Consider the following 17,348-nt stretch of genomic DNA (forward strand, 5'->3'; position numbering starts at 1 on the left):
ACCTCTTAGGAGGCAAAGACCGAAGGCTCACAGTTCAAGGCTGACCTTGACAAAAAAAGAAAAAAAAGAGTTAGCAAGATCCTATCTCAAAAGAAGCCAGGCCAGCTAGACACTGGTGTTTCACACCTGTAATCCTGATGACTCAGGAAGCTGAGATCTGAGGACCACAATTCAAAGCCAGTCTAGGCAAGAAAGTCTGTAAGACTCAATTAACCACCAGAAAACCAGAAGTGGAGCTGTGACTCAAAGTGGTAGCGTGCTAACCTTGAGCAAAAGAGCTCAGGGATAGCACCCAGGCCCTGAGTTCAAGCCCCATAACCAACAAAAACAAACACCAGTCACTGGATTACATTTCTATAATTCCAGCTATTCTGAAAACAGAAGTAGGAGGGTTGAGGTCTAAGGCCAATATGGGCGAAAGTGCAACACCCTACCCAAAACGCAAACTTAAAGCAAAAAGGATTGGCAACGCGTCTGAAGTGGTAGAGTGCCTGCCTAGCAAGTACCAGGCCCTGAATTCAACCCCTAGTACCATCAAAAAAGAAAGAAAAAAAATGACAGATGGCCCTCGCTAGTCTCCAGCTCCACCCCCCCTTGCAGTGCTGGCAGGAAATGCTAACTCATCATCTAAAGTTAGGCTACGCAGAGAATAATGAGGGAGGCAAAGCATTCCAAAACCCAAAGACATTGTGTAGGAGAATTCGGGGCCCGTCTCTGCCATCTTCTTCCATAGAGCAGGCAACACGGAGCTGATTCCTACCGCATTCCTCTCCCTGCTCCACCTCGTTCCCCTACAGGGTGGACTTGGGCTCCTCAGATCCTTCTCTCTCCACCCCTGTCTCCCGCAGTCCCATCCTCTGGCCCCACCAACGTGTCTGCACTGGCTACCACGTCCAGCAGCATGCTGGTACGTTGGAATGAGATCCCCGAGGCTGACCGCAATGGGCTCGTGCTGGGCTACAAGGTGGGTCTCAGCATCAGAGGTGGGGGGTGGGCTCCCTGGCCTCATCACCTGCTGGGTCTCTGCCTCCTACGGAGGACATGGGGGAATCCGCCAGCTTCCTGCCCACAAACCACATAGCAAATAACTCCATCCCAAAAACCTCTTTATGCCAGGCACTGGTGGCTCACACCTATAATCCTAGCTACTCAGGAGGCTGAGATCCGAGCATCGTGGTTCAAAACCAGCCCACGCAGAAAAGTCCGTGAGACCCTTATTTCCAATTAACCACCAGAAAACTGGAAGTGCCACTGTGGCTCGAAGTGGTAGAGCGCTAGCCTTGAGCAGAAATGCTCAGGGACAGCACCTAGGCCCTGAGCTCCAGCCCACAACCAAAAAGAAAAAGCCTCCTTCAAGGATAGGGAGATGATGTGGGGTACTAGTGGCTCATGCCTGTAATCCTAGCTATTCAGGAGGCTGAGATTGTGAGGATTGTGTTTGGAAGCCAGCGTGAACAGGAAAGTCTGTTATCTCCAATTAACCAGCAAAATGCTGAACGTGGAGCTGTGAGCCAAGTGGTAGGGTGCCAGCCTTGTGTGAAAAAGCTGAGGAATGGCATCCAGCCCTGAGTTCAAGTATTTTATGCCTAGTACTGGCATGATAAAAATAAAAAAGGAGAGAGAGGCCCCAAAGTCAGGTCAGGGTCCTTGGGGCGCCACCCCTCTTCCAGGAGTCCATGCTGGGTGGCCCCGTAGTCCTAATGGGTCCTGTTTTCATTCCCAGTATCTCCTAGAATTCATCTTAAAGACATGGCTAGCCACACAGCCAGCCCTGGCTTAGAACTGGGCTGCTGTCCTAGGCTCCGCCCCTGTCAGCTCTGGGACTTTGAACAAGTGTTGTTCTCTTCCCCCACCTGCCTTCCACCTGAATGTGCTCTGGTTCTTTAACTAAATCTACCTTTGTGTTCCACGCCTGCCCGCCATGATCACCAGCTTTGCATTACCCCATGTCCCCTTGGATACCAGTGAGCCCAAGTCTGCCTACTCCACACACCCCCATTCCAGTCTTGAATGAGACTCAGGACAGGTGCTAGCTGGGGAAGGGTGGGGGAAGGGACCCAGGGCTGAGGCTCTCCCCTGTGCTGGGCCTGGCAGGTGGTGTATAAGGAGAAGGACTCAGATGCCAAACCCAAGCACTGGCTGGTGGAAGGCAATTCATCTCGCAGTGCCCAGCTCACGGGCTTGGGCAAATATGTGCTCTACGAGGTCCGTGTGCTGGCCTTCACGCGCATCGGAGACGGCAGCCCCAGCCACCCTCCCGTCCTGGAGCGCACGCTGGATGATGGTAAGTCCAAATGCCGGCAAGGCCAGGGAAGACAGGAGGGGCCTGCCCCTCGACCTGCTCTGCTCCCTCTGGCATCATACCCTGCCTGATCCTCCTGTAGTCCCTCAGAAATCCCAACCCCTGGACAAGGAGATGTGATTAGAGATAATAGTCTGGTGCTGGCTTGTTTATTGTTTATTGAAAAAGAACAAAGTTGGTACCAGTGGATCAGGCCTATAATCCTAGCAACTCAAGAGGCTGAGATCTGATCATCGAGGTTCAAAGACAGCCTGGGCAAGAAAGCCTGTCAGACTATTATCTCTAATCTAGTCGGTGTGAGCTGGGCGCTGGTGGCTCACGCCTGTAATCCCAGACAAGGCTGAGGATTGTGGTTCTGTAATCCCAGACAAGGCTGAGGATTGTGGTTCGAGGCAACCCGGGCAGGAAAGTCTATGAAATTCTCATCTCCAATTAACCACCAGAAAACCAGAAGTGGAGCTATGGCTCAATGGGGTAGCAAAGCACTAGCTTTGCGTGAAATAGCTCAGGGACAGCGCCCAGGCCCTGAGTTCAAGCCCCATGACCCACAACAACAACCAGATCAATCACAAAACCATCTGTGTGTTCCTCATTCCATCTCTTGGTGCCCCAGTAGGTTGAGTGAATGACCCAGGGACTTTTCACCAGTTTCTACTTGGTGCTCACCAGAGACAGGTTCACAGTGGGTAAATTCTGGATTATTGGACATGAGCCTCCTGGTCCTGTTTGCACAAGACCAGCACAGCTGAGTTCCACCTTTACCATTACAGCAAGACTCCCAGGCACAAGCTGACCTACAGGCCTAGTGTCCCTCCTTCACCCCACATGCCATTCCGCCTCTTGCCCAGCACAAACATTTATGAGTCCAGATAGAAATGCAGAAGGAAGGCCAAATACCATATGTCTATATATTCTAAAGCTATAAATCAAGCTAATGAAGTGTTAAATTAAATATGTTCGAGCCTCCTGCTGTATAATGACCTAGAAGGCCACGTTTGCATTTGCAAATCTCAGACTCCTTGGTGCTTTCTGCTGGAATGCGTGTCTCAGGATGAGCTCCCACCCACACCAGAACTGACCACCACCACCCCCCTTCTTCTGCTTCCCATCTGCTCTTTCCATCACACCATTCAGCATCTGTCCACACCCCTGAGGGCTATCTCTGGTCCCGGGGCACACAGCTTACCCTTGGAGATATAGGGAGATCTGAGAAATAACGGGCTCATCCAGACTCTGGAAGTATGGCTGGGGCTGTCTGGGAATGGGGCTCCCAGGACCCTAGAAGTACAGAGTGAACTCTGGAAAAGAGGGGTCATGCAGGTTCTGGGTAGGTACTTCTATTACCTGGCACCATCTTACCCATGCGGTGGTTAGCACAAGCCAGGTGAGGGATGCATCTCAGTGGGAGAACACTGATCCAGCGAGGGTAAAAGCCTGGGTGCCATGCAACAAATACAACCATTTCTAAAAACAATGTAGTTCGTGCCTCTCATCTTGGCTACCCCAAAGGTTGAGACCTTTTTGAGTAGCCAAGATGATAGGCACTGAGTTCAAGCTGCTCAATAAAGCCCAGACCCACAGCTAAGTTCTAAGCCTGGAGCCTATGGTAGAGGGGTAGGGGGAGATAATTCTGAGAGTAGATAACTCACTGGTTGTCATTTTTTCCTGTCGCTGGCTCCTAACTCAGCACCAGACGCAGCACACCACTCCACAAACACCCTCTGAGCTGAGTGGCCCCGCCCCCTCCACTCCACAGAGCTGAGGCTTGAGGCTGAGCAGTGCCCCTACCCCCCCCCATCATCCCCTGCCCTCTGTCCCCTCCAGTTCCAGGCCCCCCCATGGGCATCCTGTTCCCAGAGGTGAGGACCACATCTGTGCGGCTCATCTGGCAGCCCCCTACAGCCCCTAACGGCATCATCTTGGGTAAGTCTGAGCCCTTTTCTGGGTCTCAGGAAGGAGGAAGTGGCACCGAACTTTGCAATTGAGATGGGGTATACCCCCGGGAGGTGTCTCCTTAAAGATGAGATCTGAGTCCTATTTCTCCTGCTGGAGGTTCCAACCTGTAACATTATCTGCAGCAGGGCAAAGTCAAGGTTCAGATCTCTTAAGCACCGTTGGCTGACTCTGTGCCTCCCAAGTATCTCCAGCCAGCGGGCCATCTGGTAGACCCAACAGCTCTTCCATAGTGGGACCAAAAGAGGGCACATGACACAGCTAGAAGGCTGCGAATCAGAAGGGTGATTAGCTTTACGTTTGAATTCCCCCAAGATACACATCGAAGCTGAAGGCAGCAGCTATGTGAACTTGAACAAGCCTGCTTCCTGCCCCAGCATCAGCCCCTCATCTTTGAAACAGTGGCTTAGCCGGGCATGTTGGCACCCACTTGTAAGCCCAGCTTACTGAGCGGCTGAAGCAGGAAGATCACTTGTACCCAGGTGTTTTGAAGACAATTGTGAGCAACATAAAAACACCATATCTCAAAAGTTAAAAATAGCCAGATGCTGGTGGCTCAGACCTATAATTCTAGCTATTCAGAAGGCTGAGATCTGAGGATCTCAGTTCAATAATATATAATATTATAGAGAATAATAATATCATAGAGAACACAGGCACATGTACACAGGAAGGGTAGCACCTGTTCTAGAGCTCTGAGTTCTGGTCTCCCATCCTGTCTGTCCTGAAGGAATATCACACACCCAAAGACAGAGAGACAGGGACGCTAGTAGCTTTAGACTAAAAAGCCCTAGGCAGGATTTCCAGCTCAGCCACTTGCTGGTGGGCTCTTCTGGTCTCTGCCTGCCTCAGTCTCCTCACTGGCCTGACATGGGGGGGTTGCAGATGCTATGTGTTGAACCCCCACACGCACCCCTCACAGTCCACCTTCCCCAAGTGCATCTAAGGACAGAAGTGTGACCATCCATGGCTGCCCTTCCCCCTCCTTCCTCCCAGCTTACCAGATCACGCACCGACTCAACGCCACCACGGCCAACACCGCCGCTGTGGAAGTGCTGGCACCCAGCGCCCGCCAGTACACGGCCACCAGCCTCAAGCCAGAATCCGTCTACCTCTTCCGCATCACGGCCCAGACCCGCAAAGGCTGGGGGGAGGCTGCCGAGGCCCTGGTGGTGACCACCGAGAAGAGAGGTGACTTCCTGTGGGACCCAGGGAGGCCTAGAAGCAAGCGAGGACCCCCCCCCTGCCAACACGGTGCTCTGTGCCTCTCCTAGCGGGCTGCTGAGAGCAGTTGGTTAGGAATCCACCCCTCTGATCTGGTCTGGAATGAAAGGGGGCTCTACTTTCTTGAGCTGAGGTCAGTGAGAGGTGTAGTCGACTTCCAGAGTTGAGCTAGGGTTCTCTACTTCAGGACCCAACTTGGCTCTGGTTTCTTCCATAGAAAGTTGGTGAATGAGCCAGCCACCGGTGGCTCATATCTGTAATCCAGCTACTCAGGAGGCTGAGATCAGAGGATTGTGGTTCAAAGCCAGCCTGGGCAAGAAAATCCATGAGACTCTTTATCTCCAATGAACCACCAGAAAACCAAAAGTAGAGCTGTGGCTCAAAGTGGTAGAGCACTAGCCTTAAATGAAAGAGCATGGGGATAGCATCTGGGCCCCTCAATTCAAGCCCCACAACCGACCAAAAAAAAAAAAAAAAGAACACCTCTTCCCTCTCCCTCCCAACCCAGGCCTTGTCCAATTGGTTGCCAGTTCTGGGCTTCACCCTGGAGTTCTGGCATACTCTGCCCTACTGCCCCTCAGCTGGTACCTAGGGTGCCCAGACCTGAGTCCCCAGTGGTGGGTATGAAAGGAATTGGTTGGGAAAAGTTCCCGAGAAGAACCAGAAAATACTGGTTCTTTGCCCCCTAGAGGATGCTGGGTAATGTCTTAGGGGAAGGTACTCCTGGCACTGAGGTAATGGAGACTAGGAAAGCTGCCCAGAACTCCCCAACCCACCCACTGAGCCAAGCTCCCGGAGTACAGGAGCCAAGGGGCCGGCCTGTTGGCATTTCCTTGCTCAGGGGCTCTGGCACCTAGGGCTCCAGCGGCTGAGGGTAGATCGCTGACCAGAAGACACAGGTACAGGCCGTTGGCAGAGCCTAGACAAGGACTATATGCATAAAAGTGGGATAGGGAAGGTTGGGTGTCCTGGGCACCCTCTCCCCCACCCCTTTGAGAAAGTCCAGCCCTGTCTCCACCCGACTCACCTGCCACCCTCCCCACACCGCCTCCCAGACCGCCCCCAGCCCCCCAGCAAGCCCGTGGCACGTCAGGAGAACGTGAAGGCCCGCAGCGTGCTTCTGTCCTGGGAGCCGGGCAGCGACGGGCTGTCCCCCGTGCGGTACTACACCGTCCAGACCAGAGAGCTGCCCGGGGGCAAGTGGGCGCTCCACTCGGCCTCTGTGAACCACAACGCCTCCACCTTCATCGTGGACAGGTGAGCTTCTCCACCCCCTATAGCGGTCCCTGGGTGAGGGTCCAGAGGCTTCAGCACGACCCCCAAATGCTGCTCTGCTCCCCCACACGGGAGGCCTCTCACCCACCCCCCTCCTCCAGCTCCACCCCAGTCTCCCTCCTCCCTCCTCCACCTCCCTGGGAGCGCCATTGGGGGCCAGCTCCTAATGTTTCCTGGAGTCTGGCTGTCCCCCTTTAGTGAAGAGCTCCCCGTCCTTCATTAACGATTCTCCCCAGCCAGCCAGCATCTTCTTTAATCGGGGTATGCAGCTTCTCTGAAATCCTGCCTTCAATTTAATCCCTGCTGGTGGCATTTTATACTATATATATATATATATATATATATATATATATATATATTCCAGTTGACGTGAGCGGGTAGTTTTGTGTGATCCTTTCCTCCCTCCCCTCCCGCTCCTCCACCCGGGTGAATCAAGAAGGAAGACATTTGCTAAGAGGGGAGGGAGACCCTTTGGGTCCTCCCCTGGGAGCTCCCCCTTCTTCCCTTCCACCCCAATTCCCTAGAGGCTGGAGAGGCAGCTCAGCTTGCTCCAGGGGAGGGTCATGGAGTTGTTGGAAGAGACAGGTGCTCTCGTGGCTGCTGGACCCCTGGAGACCTATGGCTTATTGTTACAATGAGAAGCAGGCATGGTTCGGGGGTTTGAACTCAGAGCCTTGCATGCTTACTTGGCTTTTTTGCTGTGGTTTTGTTTTGCTCAAGGCAGGCACTCTACTGCTTGAGCCTCAACTCCCCTTCCAGCTTTTTTGCTGGTTAATTGGAGATAAGACTCTTACAAAATTTCCTACCCAGCATGGCTTCAAACTGTGATCCTCAGATCTCAGCCTCCTGAGTAGCCAGCACCATCCGCCCCCCCACCACCACCACTTACTTGAGAACAGCACCACCAACTGGGGAACCACATCACCTTCACCACATAGGCCTGTGATAAGGACATTACATACTGAGACTTAATGGGCCCCTTTGTCATTGACCCCCTGCTACTTCCCTCCACAGGCTTAAGCCCTTCACATCCTACAAGTTCCGCCTGAAGGCCACCAATGACATCGGGGACAGCGAGTTCAGCGAGGAATCCGAGTCGCTGACCACCCTGCAGGCCGGTCAGTGCTCTCTCGCACTCGGGTCTCCTGCTCGTGGTCCCTGGCTGCTTCCTGGGCACCTGGTGTTCTGGGACCTTAAACACGAATGGACATTGCCCTCTAGGGCACCGTTCCCGGGAGGTTTGGGCCCATGGGGCCTTTGCCCAGGGGCTCAGGTGCCCCAGATTTAGCCTGGCATTCGAGTGCAGTTTTTCTCTGTGTCACTCCAAATGCCAGAGAATGAGAGGGGGCAGCCCCCACAGAGCAGCCGAACAAGGCCTGCGGCTGTGAGGGACAGAGGGAGGGACCCGGGGACCCTCGGGTCTCTGCTCCACCCTGGCCCTCTGCTCTGCAGAAGTTGGGTTGGGGTGAGTTCAGTGGGACCTGCTGTCAGTGTGGTGTCTGAAGAATCAGGGACGGTGGGGGAGGGGGAGGGAACTCCTGGGTGGGGATGAAGCTCCAGCGTTCAAGCCCCTCCCTGGCCTGCCTCTCTCTGCAGCCCCTGATGAAGCACCCACCATCCTCTCCATGACACCTCATACCACCACCTCCGTGCTAATCCGATGGCAGGTAAGCTGAAAAGCTTCTTACTGGGACCAGAGAACCCCGGCAGGGCCGCCTAGACCCAGAGTCTCCACTGCAAAGCACAAGGGAGGGCATGGGAAATCCTGGGGTGTGTTTGGCAGTAGAATATTCTAGAATCAGGTACACACACACACACCTGTACCACATCCCGATACAAACACCAGGCAGCTGTCAGCACCCCTGCCGCCCATGAGCACAGACTCAGGCAGGGTCTCAGATGGCCCCACGTTTCCCAGCTCATGTGTGATTGGCAGTGCCAGGTTTAGCACCTGTGTCAGGTCTACTGAACCCTTGGGACCACTGAGTCCAGACCCAGCCGTGTGTACAGGATTTCCTCATAGAGACCTGTGCCCGTCACCAGGAATGGGAACCCATGGTCTGGTAGAACTCACTCCCTTCCCTTACACCTCCTCCCTCTCTTTGGCTAATGGATACTTCCGCTTCCTGTGCTGTTGGGACCTAGGGACAGGACACTGCCCTTGTGCCCTCTGAGGCCTGACCTTGAACTCAGCGGGCCACCCACCAGGGCCCCAGAGCAGCCAGAGTCCCTGATTCTCAGGATGGGGGGGGCGCGGGACCCAGCCCATGCCCAGTGCCGCTGAGGCCCAGGCTGTCTGGGGAGACACCCCCTAAATAACCAGAACTGACCTGCTGTAGCCACACACACAGTCTGCTCCAGTAGACTAAGAGGACAGGGAGATGCCCACTATACCCAGGGAAGCAATTAAGGAGCTAATAAAAGCCAGAACAGCTTCAGCAGGGTTTTTTTTTTTAAGACGTATCATAAAAGTACTTCCCACCTTTTCCTGAAGTCTGTTCTTCCCCTCAGCTGTGGACGAGATCAGAAAGCAAAGGAGAGGAGGAAGTCAGGGTCTCACACACACACACACACACACACACACACACACACACATCCTCCTATGTCCTTTCTAGTTGGGAGAGGGCTGGGTTCATGAGATCCAGGAAATGTGTCCAGAGTTAGTTTCCCAGGACTCAGTTCTGCTGTGTGACAACAGCAAATACCTGAGCCTCTCTGAGCCTGTTGCCTGCTCTGGTGAATAGGGATTGCATGGTGATTTCTGCCCATCGGGAGCTTGATTGGAAGTGCTTTGTGAACTAAAAGTAACCCCTGCTATCCTGATTTGGACACAGTCTCACTCCGGGGCCGTAGGAGGCCTGGTAGAGAGAGAGGGTGCATTGGGGTGGGCAGTGGTCAGGGCCCCTCTCCATGTCCCACCTCCTTCCCTACAGCCGCCAGCTGAGGATAAGATCAACGGCATCCTCCTGGGCTTCCGAATCCGGTACCGGGAGCTGCAGTTCGAAGGGCTGAGGGGCTTCACTCTTCGAGGCATCAACAACCCTGGAGCCAAGTGGGCGGAGCTCACCCGTGAGTGACACTCGGGGGGGACTGGAGAGGATGGGCCTGGGCACAGAGTGGGCGGGGCTTACCTATGAATGACACTCTGAGGGACTGAGGAGAGTGGGCCTAGGTACCAAGTGGGCGGAGCTCACCCGTGAGTGACAATGAGGTTGAGGCAGGCACGCTCATCTCCCTGCTCAGAAGCTCCCAGGTTTCTGGGATCCTAACCAGTGGCTCTGCCTTCCTCCCTCCCTTGCATGTGCCTTGCGCCCCCCACCCCCACCCCATCCCATCCCATTTGCTCACTTGCCAAGCATTCGCTCAGCACCTTCGGCCTGCACTGGGGTGCACAGTGCTCAGGAGCACAGGCCCCTCCCGTCTTGAGCTTGCACACCAGAGGAGCCAGGTGTTTGAGACACACACCGGAGCAGGTATCTAGGGCTGGTGGTGTGGCATCTCCAAGAACGTCAGAAACACATGCACACCCCTTGGCCTTGGCACTAACCCTGACGAATGGCACCAGGTCAGCCGGGCGAAGGCACCAGGCTGGTTCCACGGGGAGGAAGCAGAGGCACCAGAGCAGAACTGGGCACTAGCGGTTTCAGGCCTGTCAGGTTTCTGGCTAGTCAGGACACTGAGATCTGAGGATTGAGATTCAAAGACAACCAGGAGGGGCTGGGAAGGTGGCTCAGTGGTAGAGCGCATGCCTTGCATGCCAGAGGCCCTGGTTCAATTCCTCAGCACCACATAAGCAAAAAGAAAAAAGCCAGAAGTGGCACCGTGGCTCAAGTGGTAGAGCGCTAGCCTTGAGCTGAAGAGCTGAGGGACAGCGCCCAGGGCCAGAGTTCAGGCCCCATGACTGGACCCAAAAAAACAAACAAAAACAAATCAAAGACAACCAGGAAGGACAAATCCAAGGTGACTCTCATCTCCAATTAACCAACACAAAGCCAGAAGTGGATATGAGGTTCAAATGATAGAGCACCAGTCTTAAATTTAAAAAGCTAAGGGAGCTGGGCGCCAGTGGCTCACACCTGTAATTTCAGCTACTTAGGAGGCTGAGATCTGAGGATCACGGTTTGAAACCAGCCTAGGGAAGGAAAATCCATGAGACTCTTCTCTCCAATTAACCACCAGAAGAAAAAAAAAAAAAAAACTGGAAGTGGTGCTGTGGCTCAAAGTGATAGAGTGCTAGCCTTGAGCAAAGGTGCTCAGGGACAGGCCAAGTCCTTACATTCAAGTACTTTCTTCAAGCCATTAGCGTTGTCTTGCAGGGAGTGTTAGCAGATCACCAAGTGATGAAATAGAGCAAAGGAATGCTAGAAGAAAATCACAGAAGCACCTGATCCAAGTTCTTTTCCCACCTCTTACTTAATTAATTCTTCTTGCAGGCCAATATGTCTGTGCGCTTGTGATTTTATCTCGCCTGTGTGTAATATAGTCACATTTCCCTGTAGTAAAATTACTTCTAGTTCATCGGAAGAAATTGATGATGCCACTATTTCCCAGAGCTTTGCCAAGAACTCCACACTAAAACAAGGGACCATCCCCAGAGCTGTGCCCTGGGTTGTGAGGCTCTGAGGGACTCCCCCACGCATGACCCTGAGCCCGTGCATACCTGGGAGGGGCAGCAGGGTCCTGACAAGCCCCACCCCCATCCCGCCTCCCCTCCCCACCATACCTCAGCACCAGGAACTGGAAACTTTCTCTCTGCCTGCTCCCCCTCCCCCTGCTGCATTGCTCCGTCCTGCCCTGGTGGGGTTCCTCGTGGGAGGGACACGTGCACTAACCTCTATCTGCTGTCTCCTTCTGGCCCCGGCCTCCTCCACCCCATAGCCTTGTACTCCATGCGGAACCTGACCCGGCCCAGCCTCACGCAGTACGAGCTGGACAGTAAGTCTCATTGCATGGCAGCCCAGCCTGGCCAGGCCTCCTAGGGATAGGGAGGGGGTCTTCTAGAACCCCTGGCCCCAGGCCGAGGCCTGGGCCCACCCATGGTGCTTGGCCACCAGGACTGCCCATAAGGATGGTGACTCAGACACTCGACTCAGGGGGCTGATGCCAGCGGCAGTCTCCCCGAGTCCACTCTGTGGGTGCGGGATGGAGGAGGACATCAAACAGCCTTGTGTGCGTGGAGAGGAAGGGAGGGCGGGTGGGTGGTGGGAGCTGCAGGACACTGCAGGACAGGTAGGGATGTGTCCACATCACTATGACCCAGATCGTTGTATCCAAGGCATGTGAGGCCCAGCTGTGTTTCTTTTTTCTTTTTTTTGGCAGCTGTAGGGCTTGAACTCTGGGCCTGAGCACTGTGAGCTCTTCAGCTCAAGGCGAGCGCTCTACCACTTGAGCCACAGCATCACTTCCGGTTTTCTAGTGGTTCCTTGGAGATAAGAGTCTCGTGGACTTTCCTGCCCAGGCTGGCTTTGAACTATGAGCCTGCGGAGTAGCTAGGATGACAGGCGTGAGCCATGGGCACCCGGGCTCCGGCTGTGTTTCTAGCTGAGACCCATCCTACAGGGAGCATTTGTAGCTCTGCGTTCCTCACCCTGCCCCCGCCTGCCTCACTGAACCCTCACTCTGGTTCTAAAACACCAGTGGGCTTCCTTCCTCCTGCTGCTCAGAACCCCACGGGGGACCCCTGAGCAACAGAAAGCCCACGTCTTTAAAATCTAACCCACATTCCTCTCCCCTCCTCAGCCTGTGCCTGCCCAAGACAACCCTGGGAAGGGGATTGGGGAAGGCCCGGGGGGAAGAGCGCCAAAATGGGGTCCCCCCACCACCCTGAGCAGGACGGCATCTCCCACCCCGGCTGATGCTGCCTCGACTTCTCTCTGCCAGGCGTCCTCCTTCGGTCACCCCAAACTTGGTGAAAACATGGGGTGCCGTACCTCAGAATTCACATCTGTTCAGTCCCTCCCCAGGGCTGAGCCGCACTGTGGCTGGGAACTGAAGGGCGCAGCTCATGGTAAAGCTTCTGCTTGGCATTTGAGAAGCCCAGGATTCCATCTCCAGCAGCAAGACACAAGTTGGGGGTGGGGGTGGCGGGGCGGTAGTACTGGGCGCGCCAGGCACCGATGCCTATAATCCTAGCTTCTCAGAAAGCTGAGATCTGAGGATCATAGATCCAAGCCAGACTGGGCAGCAAATGTCCATGAGACTCTTATCTCCAATTTTAACCACCAAAAAGCCAGAAGTGAGGTATGACTCAAGTGGTAGAGCTACCAGCCTTGAGTAGAAAAAAAAAAAAAAATCAAGTGAGAAGTCAAGGTCCGGAGTTCAAGCCCCAGTACTGGAATGCACACAGGCGTGCACACACACACACGCACACACACACACACACACACACACACACAATACTGGGACCGGGCCATGGATGGGATACCACTGGGGTTGCTTGAGTCAGCCATTGCAGGGAGGACCTGAACCCCCGGCCTAGGGTGACCAGAACTGAGTATCCAATGAACAATACGCATTGTCACCCTAGGCCAAGCGGGCACCAGTGTCACCTCCATTCATCCTGGCGGCTTCCCCAGGCACCACCTCTCACTCTCTCCTGCCCTTCAAGCAGGTTCTAGAATTGCCCGGGTGCCTTTCCCTTCCCCCACAGCCTCTACCCTCCAGCGATGGCTCCTTGCAGCCCAGCTGTGACCTCTGCCTCCTTCTCTCCCCACCCCCAGACCTGAACAAGCACAGACGATATGAAGTCCGCATGAGTGTGTACAACGCGGTGGGCGAGGGGCCCCTGAGCCCCCCGCAGGAGGTCTTTGTCGGGGAGGCAGGTGAGCTGAGCCTGCCTTGTCCAGCCAGGGGAGGCTCAGGATCCAAGGTCCCCTCCCTCCCCCGCCTTCCCTTTCCCTGAGTCCATTCACTCATCATCCTTTATGTCCCCCAGTGCCCACAGCGGCACCCCAAAACGTGGCCGTCCACGGTGCCACGGCCACACAGCTGGACGTGACGTGGGAGCCACCCCCGCTGGACAGTCAGAACGGAGACATCCAGGGCTACAAGGTACGAGGGTCTGGCAGAGCATGTGGGTCTGAAGGAGGGCAGGGGGAGCTGGATGGTGGTAAGAGGGGCCCAGGCCCTTCCTCCCCAGCCAGGTGAAGATGGCACCTCAGGTTCTGTGTGCACCTGCCACCTTGACTGTGGGCACCAGGTGACGGAGTTATGTTGCGGCTGGAGCAAAATGACTGTCACCATCTCTAGCATCATCTGGGCAGCCTGAGCTCAGGCACGGGACTCTGGCCACGCCCCCTCTAATGTCATCTGCGAGCCGACGCCCCACCCCTCACCTGTGCTCTAAGGAGTTACAGATTGCAATGCCGGGGCTAATGAGATGGACCTGGTTTTCTGAAATCTCTGCTGAGAAGTGGTTTCTGGATATTTGGATATGTGGCGATGGGGTGCGGTCTGTGCCGGACATTCACAGGGTGCTCGGAAATTCCTGCACCCTCTGAAAAGCCCCAGGAGCTGGATGCCCACTTTACGTTCACTTTAGGTCTCCCAGTGAGACCACAGAATGGTGGGCAGTGGAGCACTAGAACAAAGTTCTCTGGCTGGGTGCTGGTGGCTCACATCCATAATCCTAAGTACTCAGGAGGCTGAGATCAGAGGATCACAGTTCAAAGCCAGCCCAGACAAGAAGGTCTGTGAGACTCTTACCTCTACTTAGCCATCAAAAAGCCAGATATGGAACTGTGGCTCCACCGATAGAGTACTAGCCTTGAGAGGAAAAGCTCAGGGACAGCATCCAGACCCTGAGTTCAAGCCCCAGGACTGACACCAAAAAAAAAATGGTTCTCTGGCTTCCCTCTATGGGTAGAGTAGAAGCTAAGCACACTGCCCCCCAAATGGTTTACAAAAGGAAGAAGAAAAGATGTATCTCCCTGGCTGGACCTTCCTCCCAACCCAGTGATCAGGAGATTCTGATTCCTAGCAACTGGCTTCTATTCCAGAAAAGAACCCTAGGGCATTGGCCCTGGGTGGTTTAGGGTAAGAGTTACAAGGTCCCACAGGTTTGCCTGGCTTTATTCCATGGAAGGAAATTGAGTCTCAGCCAATGGGAAGTGCTTGCTCTATTAAAACACCTAGCCCTTCCAAACACAAGTAGGCACAGTTGAGCACACCTGTAATCCCAGCTACTAGAGTGGTAGAGAGGGAGGATCACGGTCTAAAGCTCGTCCCGCCAAACATGTGACACCCTAGCTGAGAAATCATGAAAGCACAAAGGGTAGAATGCCTGCCTAGCAAGTGTGAGCCCCGCCCCCACCTCCTCCCCCAAGGGCAGCCTCCAGGTAAAGCAGAATCCAGTACAGAAGCCTCTTCCTTCCACGGTGAAGCAGGAGGGAGAAGGCAGGCATCTTGCCAAAGAAGCAAAGAAGATGGATGGCACCCTTGAGGTTCTGCCCAGGAGCGCCAGCTGGGAAAACTAAATATTGCGCACTAGCATATGTCTCCCGAGGGAAGAGGGCTGGCACCGGGGAGCCAGCAACAGTTTGGCAGCCCCCGGACTGTCGAGGTTTGGAAGTGGCGAGTTCACATCCAGATCCAGGAAGTGTGTGGGTGCACAGGCACCGCGTAGAGCCCAGCAGATGCCAGGGGGTTCCGGAAACAATCCACTCTACCTGGCTGTGAGGGGGGCAGGGCGGGCCTCACAGACCCGTGCACACCCGTGCGATTCCCACCCGCGCTCATCCACCCGGGAGCGTGGCTTGCCCAGGCTTGCCTCTGGGTGAGGCTGAGCTGCCGTGTGCCCAGACAGGCACACACACGCCGGCCCTGAGAGCTCCCAGCTCAGGCAGTCAATGGTGCGTGTTTGTTTGTTGATTGAGCAGTTACTTTGTGCCTGTGTGCTGGGAAGGAAGCCGTAAGAGAAGAGACTATGCGGGCTTGAGGTTTAGGGGCAGGAGATCTAGACCCAAGGGTTGCTCCAAAGGGCTTCATAGAAGGTGATGTGTGTGCAAACATCTAAAGGAATACAAAGCAGGTGTCACAAGTCTCCATATGCAAAGGTCCTGGGGTAGTCTGGAATGCCTGTATGTCTCTGGAGTGGAGGGGGAGGGGGAGCGCAATGGGAAAAGTAGTATGTGGGCAGGGCATTTGGAGGGCTTTGAATCCAAAGGAGATGTCACCCAGGAAGGGATTGGGCAAGGCGAACCCAGGGGGCTTGAACTTCCAGCGGTCACTCGGGAGCTTAGGCTGCAATAACAAACTTCTTAAGACACCTTGGTGGCACCAGGGGCGTGGCAGAGGCAGAGCTGGTAGAATGGGCCCTGCAGTGGTGAGGGAGAGAAGGAGGGAGGCAGGGAGAGTGGGAGGAGGCCAGCTTCAAGCTGCCCAGGCCTCGGGCAGGAAGTGGGGCAGGTAAGACCTAGACTTGGCTCTCTTGATGATCTCTGCTGGTCTTCGGAGGGGGACAATCTGAGCTCAGGAGCAAAGCCAACCAGTGAGCCATGAGCCAGGGGGGCCCAGGGGCGGGCTTCAGGGAGATGGGAGAATTATATCACCAGCTTCTATCTCGAGACAGAGCAACTGTGATCTGGGGAGCAATTATCAAATGGGGTGCGAAAAGAAAATTATACCCAGTCTGCTTCTGCCATCTCCGATGGCCTTGACATGCTAGAAGCCGGGCGAAGAATTCAACGTAACAAAACGAGTAAGCTTGGGCCATACCCAGTCCGCCACCTTTTTCATTTCCTTTTTCTGTTTGTTGGTTTGCTTTTAGTTTTGTTTGTTTGTTATTGTTGGGGTTTTTGGAGACAGGATTCCACCTTGTGGCCCTTGCTAGCCTAGAACTCATGATGGCCCTGCTTTCTGCCTCCTGGATGCTAGGGTTACAATTTTGTACAAAAGCGCTATTGTAACAGTCCTGCGTGTTTGTGTATGAACTGCTGTGGCTCCTTTTACACCTGAGGACAAAGTTGAGTCATGGACGCATGCTGAGAGGTCTGCACAGCCAGTCCTTTCCAGAACGTGCATAGCAGAGTTCATGGAGCAACAGGAGCTCAGGGGCTTGGGAACTGGATCCAAGAGAGAGCCGGACAAGGTAGAGAGTGCTGATGTGGCTGTGGAGGAGCTCTGCTTTCATGAGAAGTAGAGCAGCTCAGCGCATTGCTGGCTCACACCTGGAATCCGAGCTACTCACAACGCTAAGATCTGAGGATCACGGTTCAAAGCCGGACCCGGCAGGACAGTCTATGATACGCTCATCTCTAGTTAACCCCCACCTACACACACACAGAAGTGGAGCTGTGGCTCAAGTGGTAGAGGACCAGCCTTGAGCAAAAGCACTCAGAGACTGTGCCCAGGCCCTGAGTTCAAACCCCAGGACCAGCACGCACACACACACACACACACACACACACACACACTCACACTAAAGAGATAACAAGGGACACAGATAAACTAGGACTCATATCTACTGCATGTGGGAATTGAAAACAGACTGGAAGGCTCCTCCAAAAATTAAAAATGGAACTGCATGCATGTGATCCAGCAATCTCCTGTCGAGGAATTTGTCCAAAAGAATTGAAATCAAGATCTTGAAGACATG

The 17,348-nt window shown here is 54.4% G+C and overlaps 1 protein-coding gene across 3 annotated transcripts in view; it reads left to right on the top strand.

Moving 5' to 3' along the window:
* Nucleotides 1-17,348, top strand: part of Sdk2 (sidekick cell adhesion molecule 2) — a 230,419-nt gene that overhangs the window by 183,482 nt on the left and 29,589 nt on the right. For 2 of the 3 annotated variants that reach the window (XM_042674174.1, XM_042674175.1), the window contains exons 24-33: nucleotides 849-964; nucleotides 2,095-2,284; nucleotides 4,127-4,225; nucleotides 5,252-5,446; nucleotides 6,535-6,736; nucleotides 7,769-7,872; nucleotides 8,351-8,421; nucleotides 9,688-9,823; nucleotides 13,474-13,575; nucleotides 13,689-13,804. In XM_042674174.1, the coding sequence (XP_042530108.1) occupies nucleotides 849-964; nucleotides 2,095-2,284; nucleotides 4,127-4,225; nucleotides 5,252-5,446; nucleotides 6,535-6,736; nucleotides 7,769-7,872; nucleotides 8,351-8,421; nucleotides 9,688-9,823; nucleotides 13,474-13,575; nucleotides 13,689-13,804 (1,331 nt within the window). Of the gene's footprint in view, nucleotides 1-848; nucleotides 965-2,094; nucleotides 2,285-4,126; nucleotides 4,226-5,251; nucleotides 5,447-6,534; nucleotides 6,737-7,768; nucleotides 7,873-8,350; nucleotides 8,422-9,687; nucleotides 9,824-11,632; nucleotides 11,690-13,473; nucleotides 13,576-13,688; nucleotides 13,805-17,348 lie in introns of all 3 variants that reach the window. The other variant, XM_042674176.1, reaches the window with a different exon arrangement.

Source organism: Dipodomys spectabilis, unplaced genomic scaffold (genome assembly GCF_019054845.1).
Source record: "Dipodomys spectabilis isolate Male_0828 unplaced genomic scaffold, ASM1905484v1 ptg000018l, whole genome shotgun sequence".
In the NCBI taxonomy this organism is placed as follows: domain Eukaryota; kingdom Metazoa; phylum Chordata; class Mammalia; order Rodentia; family Heteromyidae; genus Dipodomys; species Dipodomys spectabilis.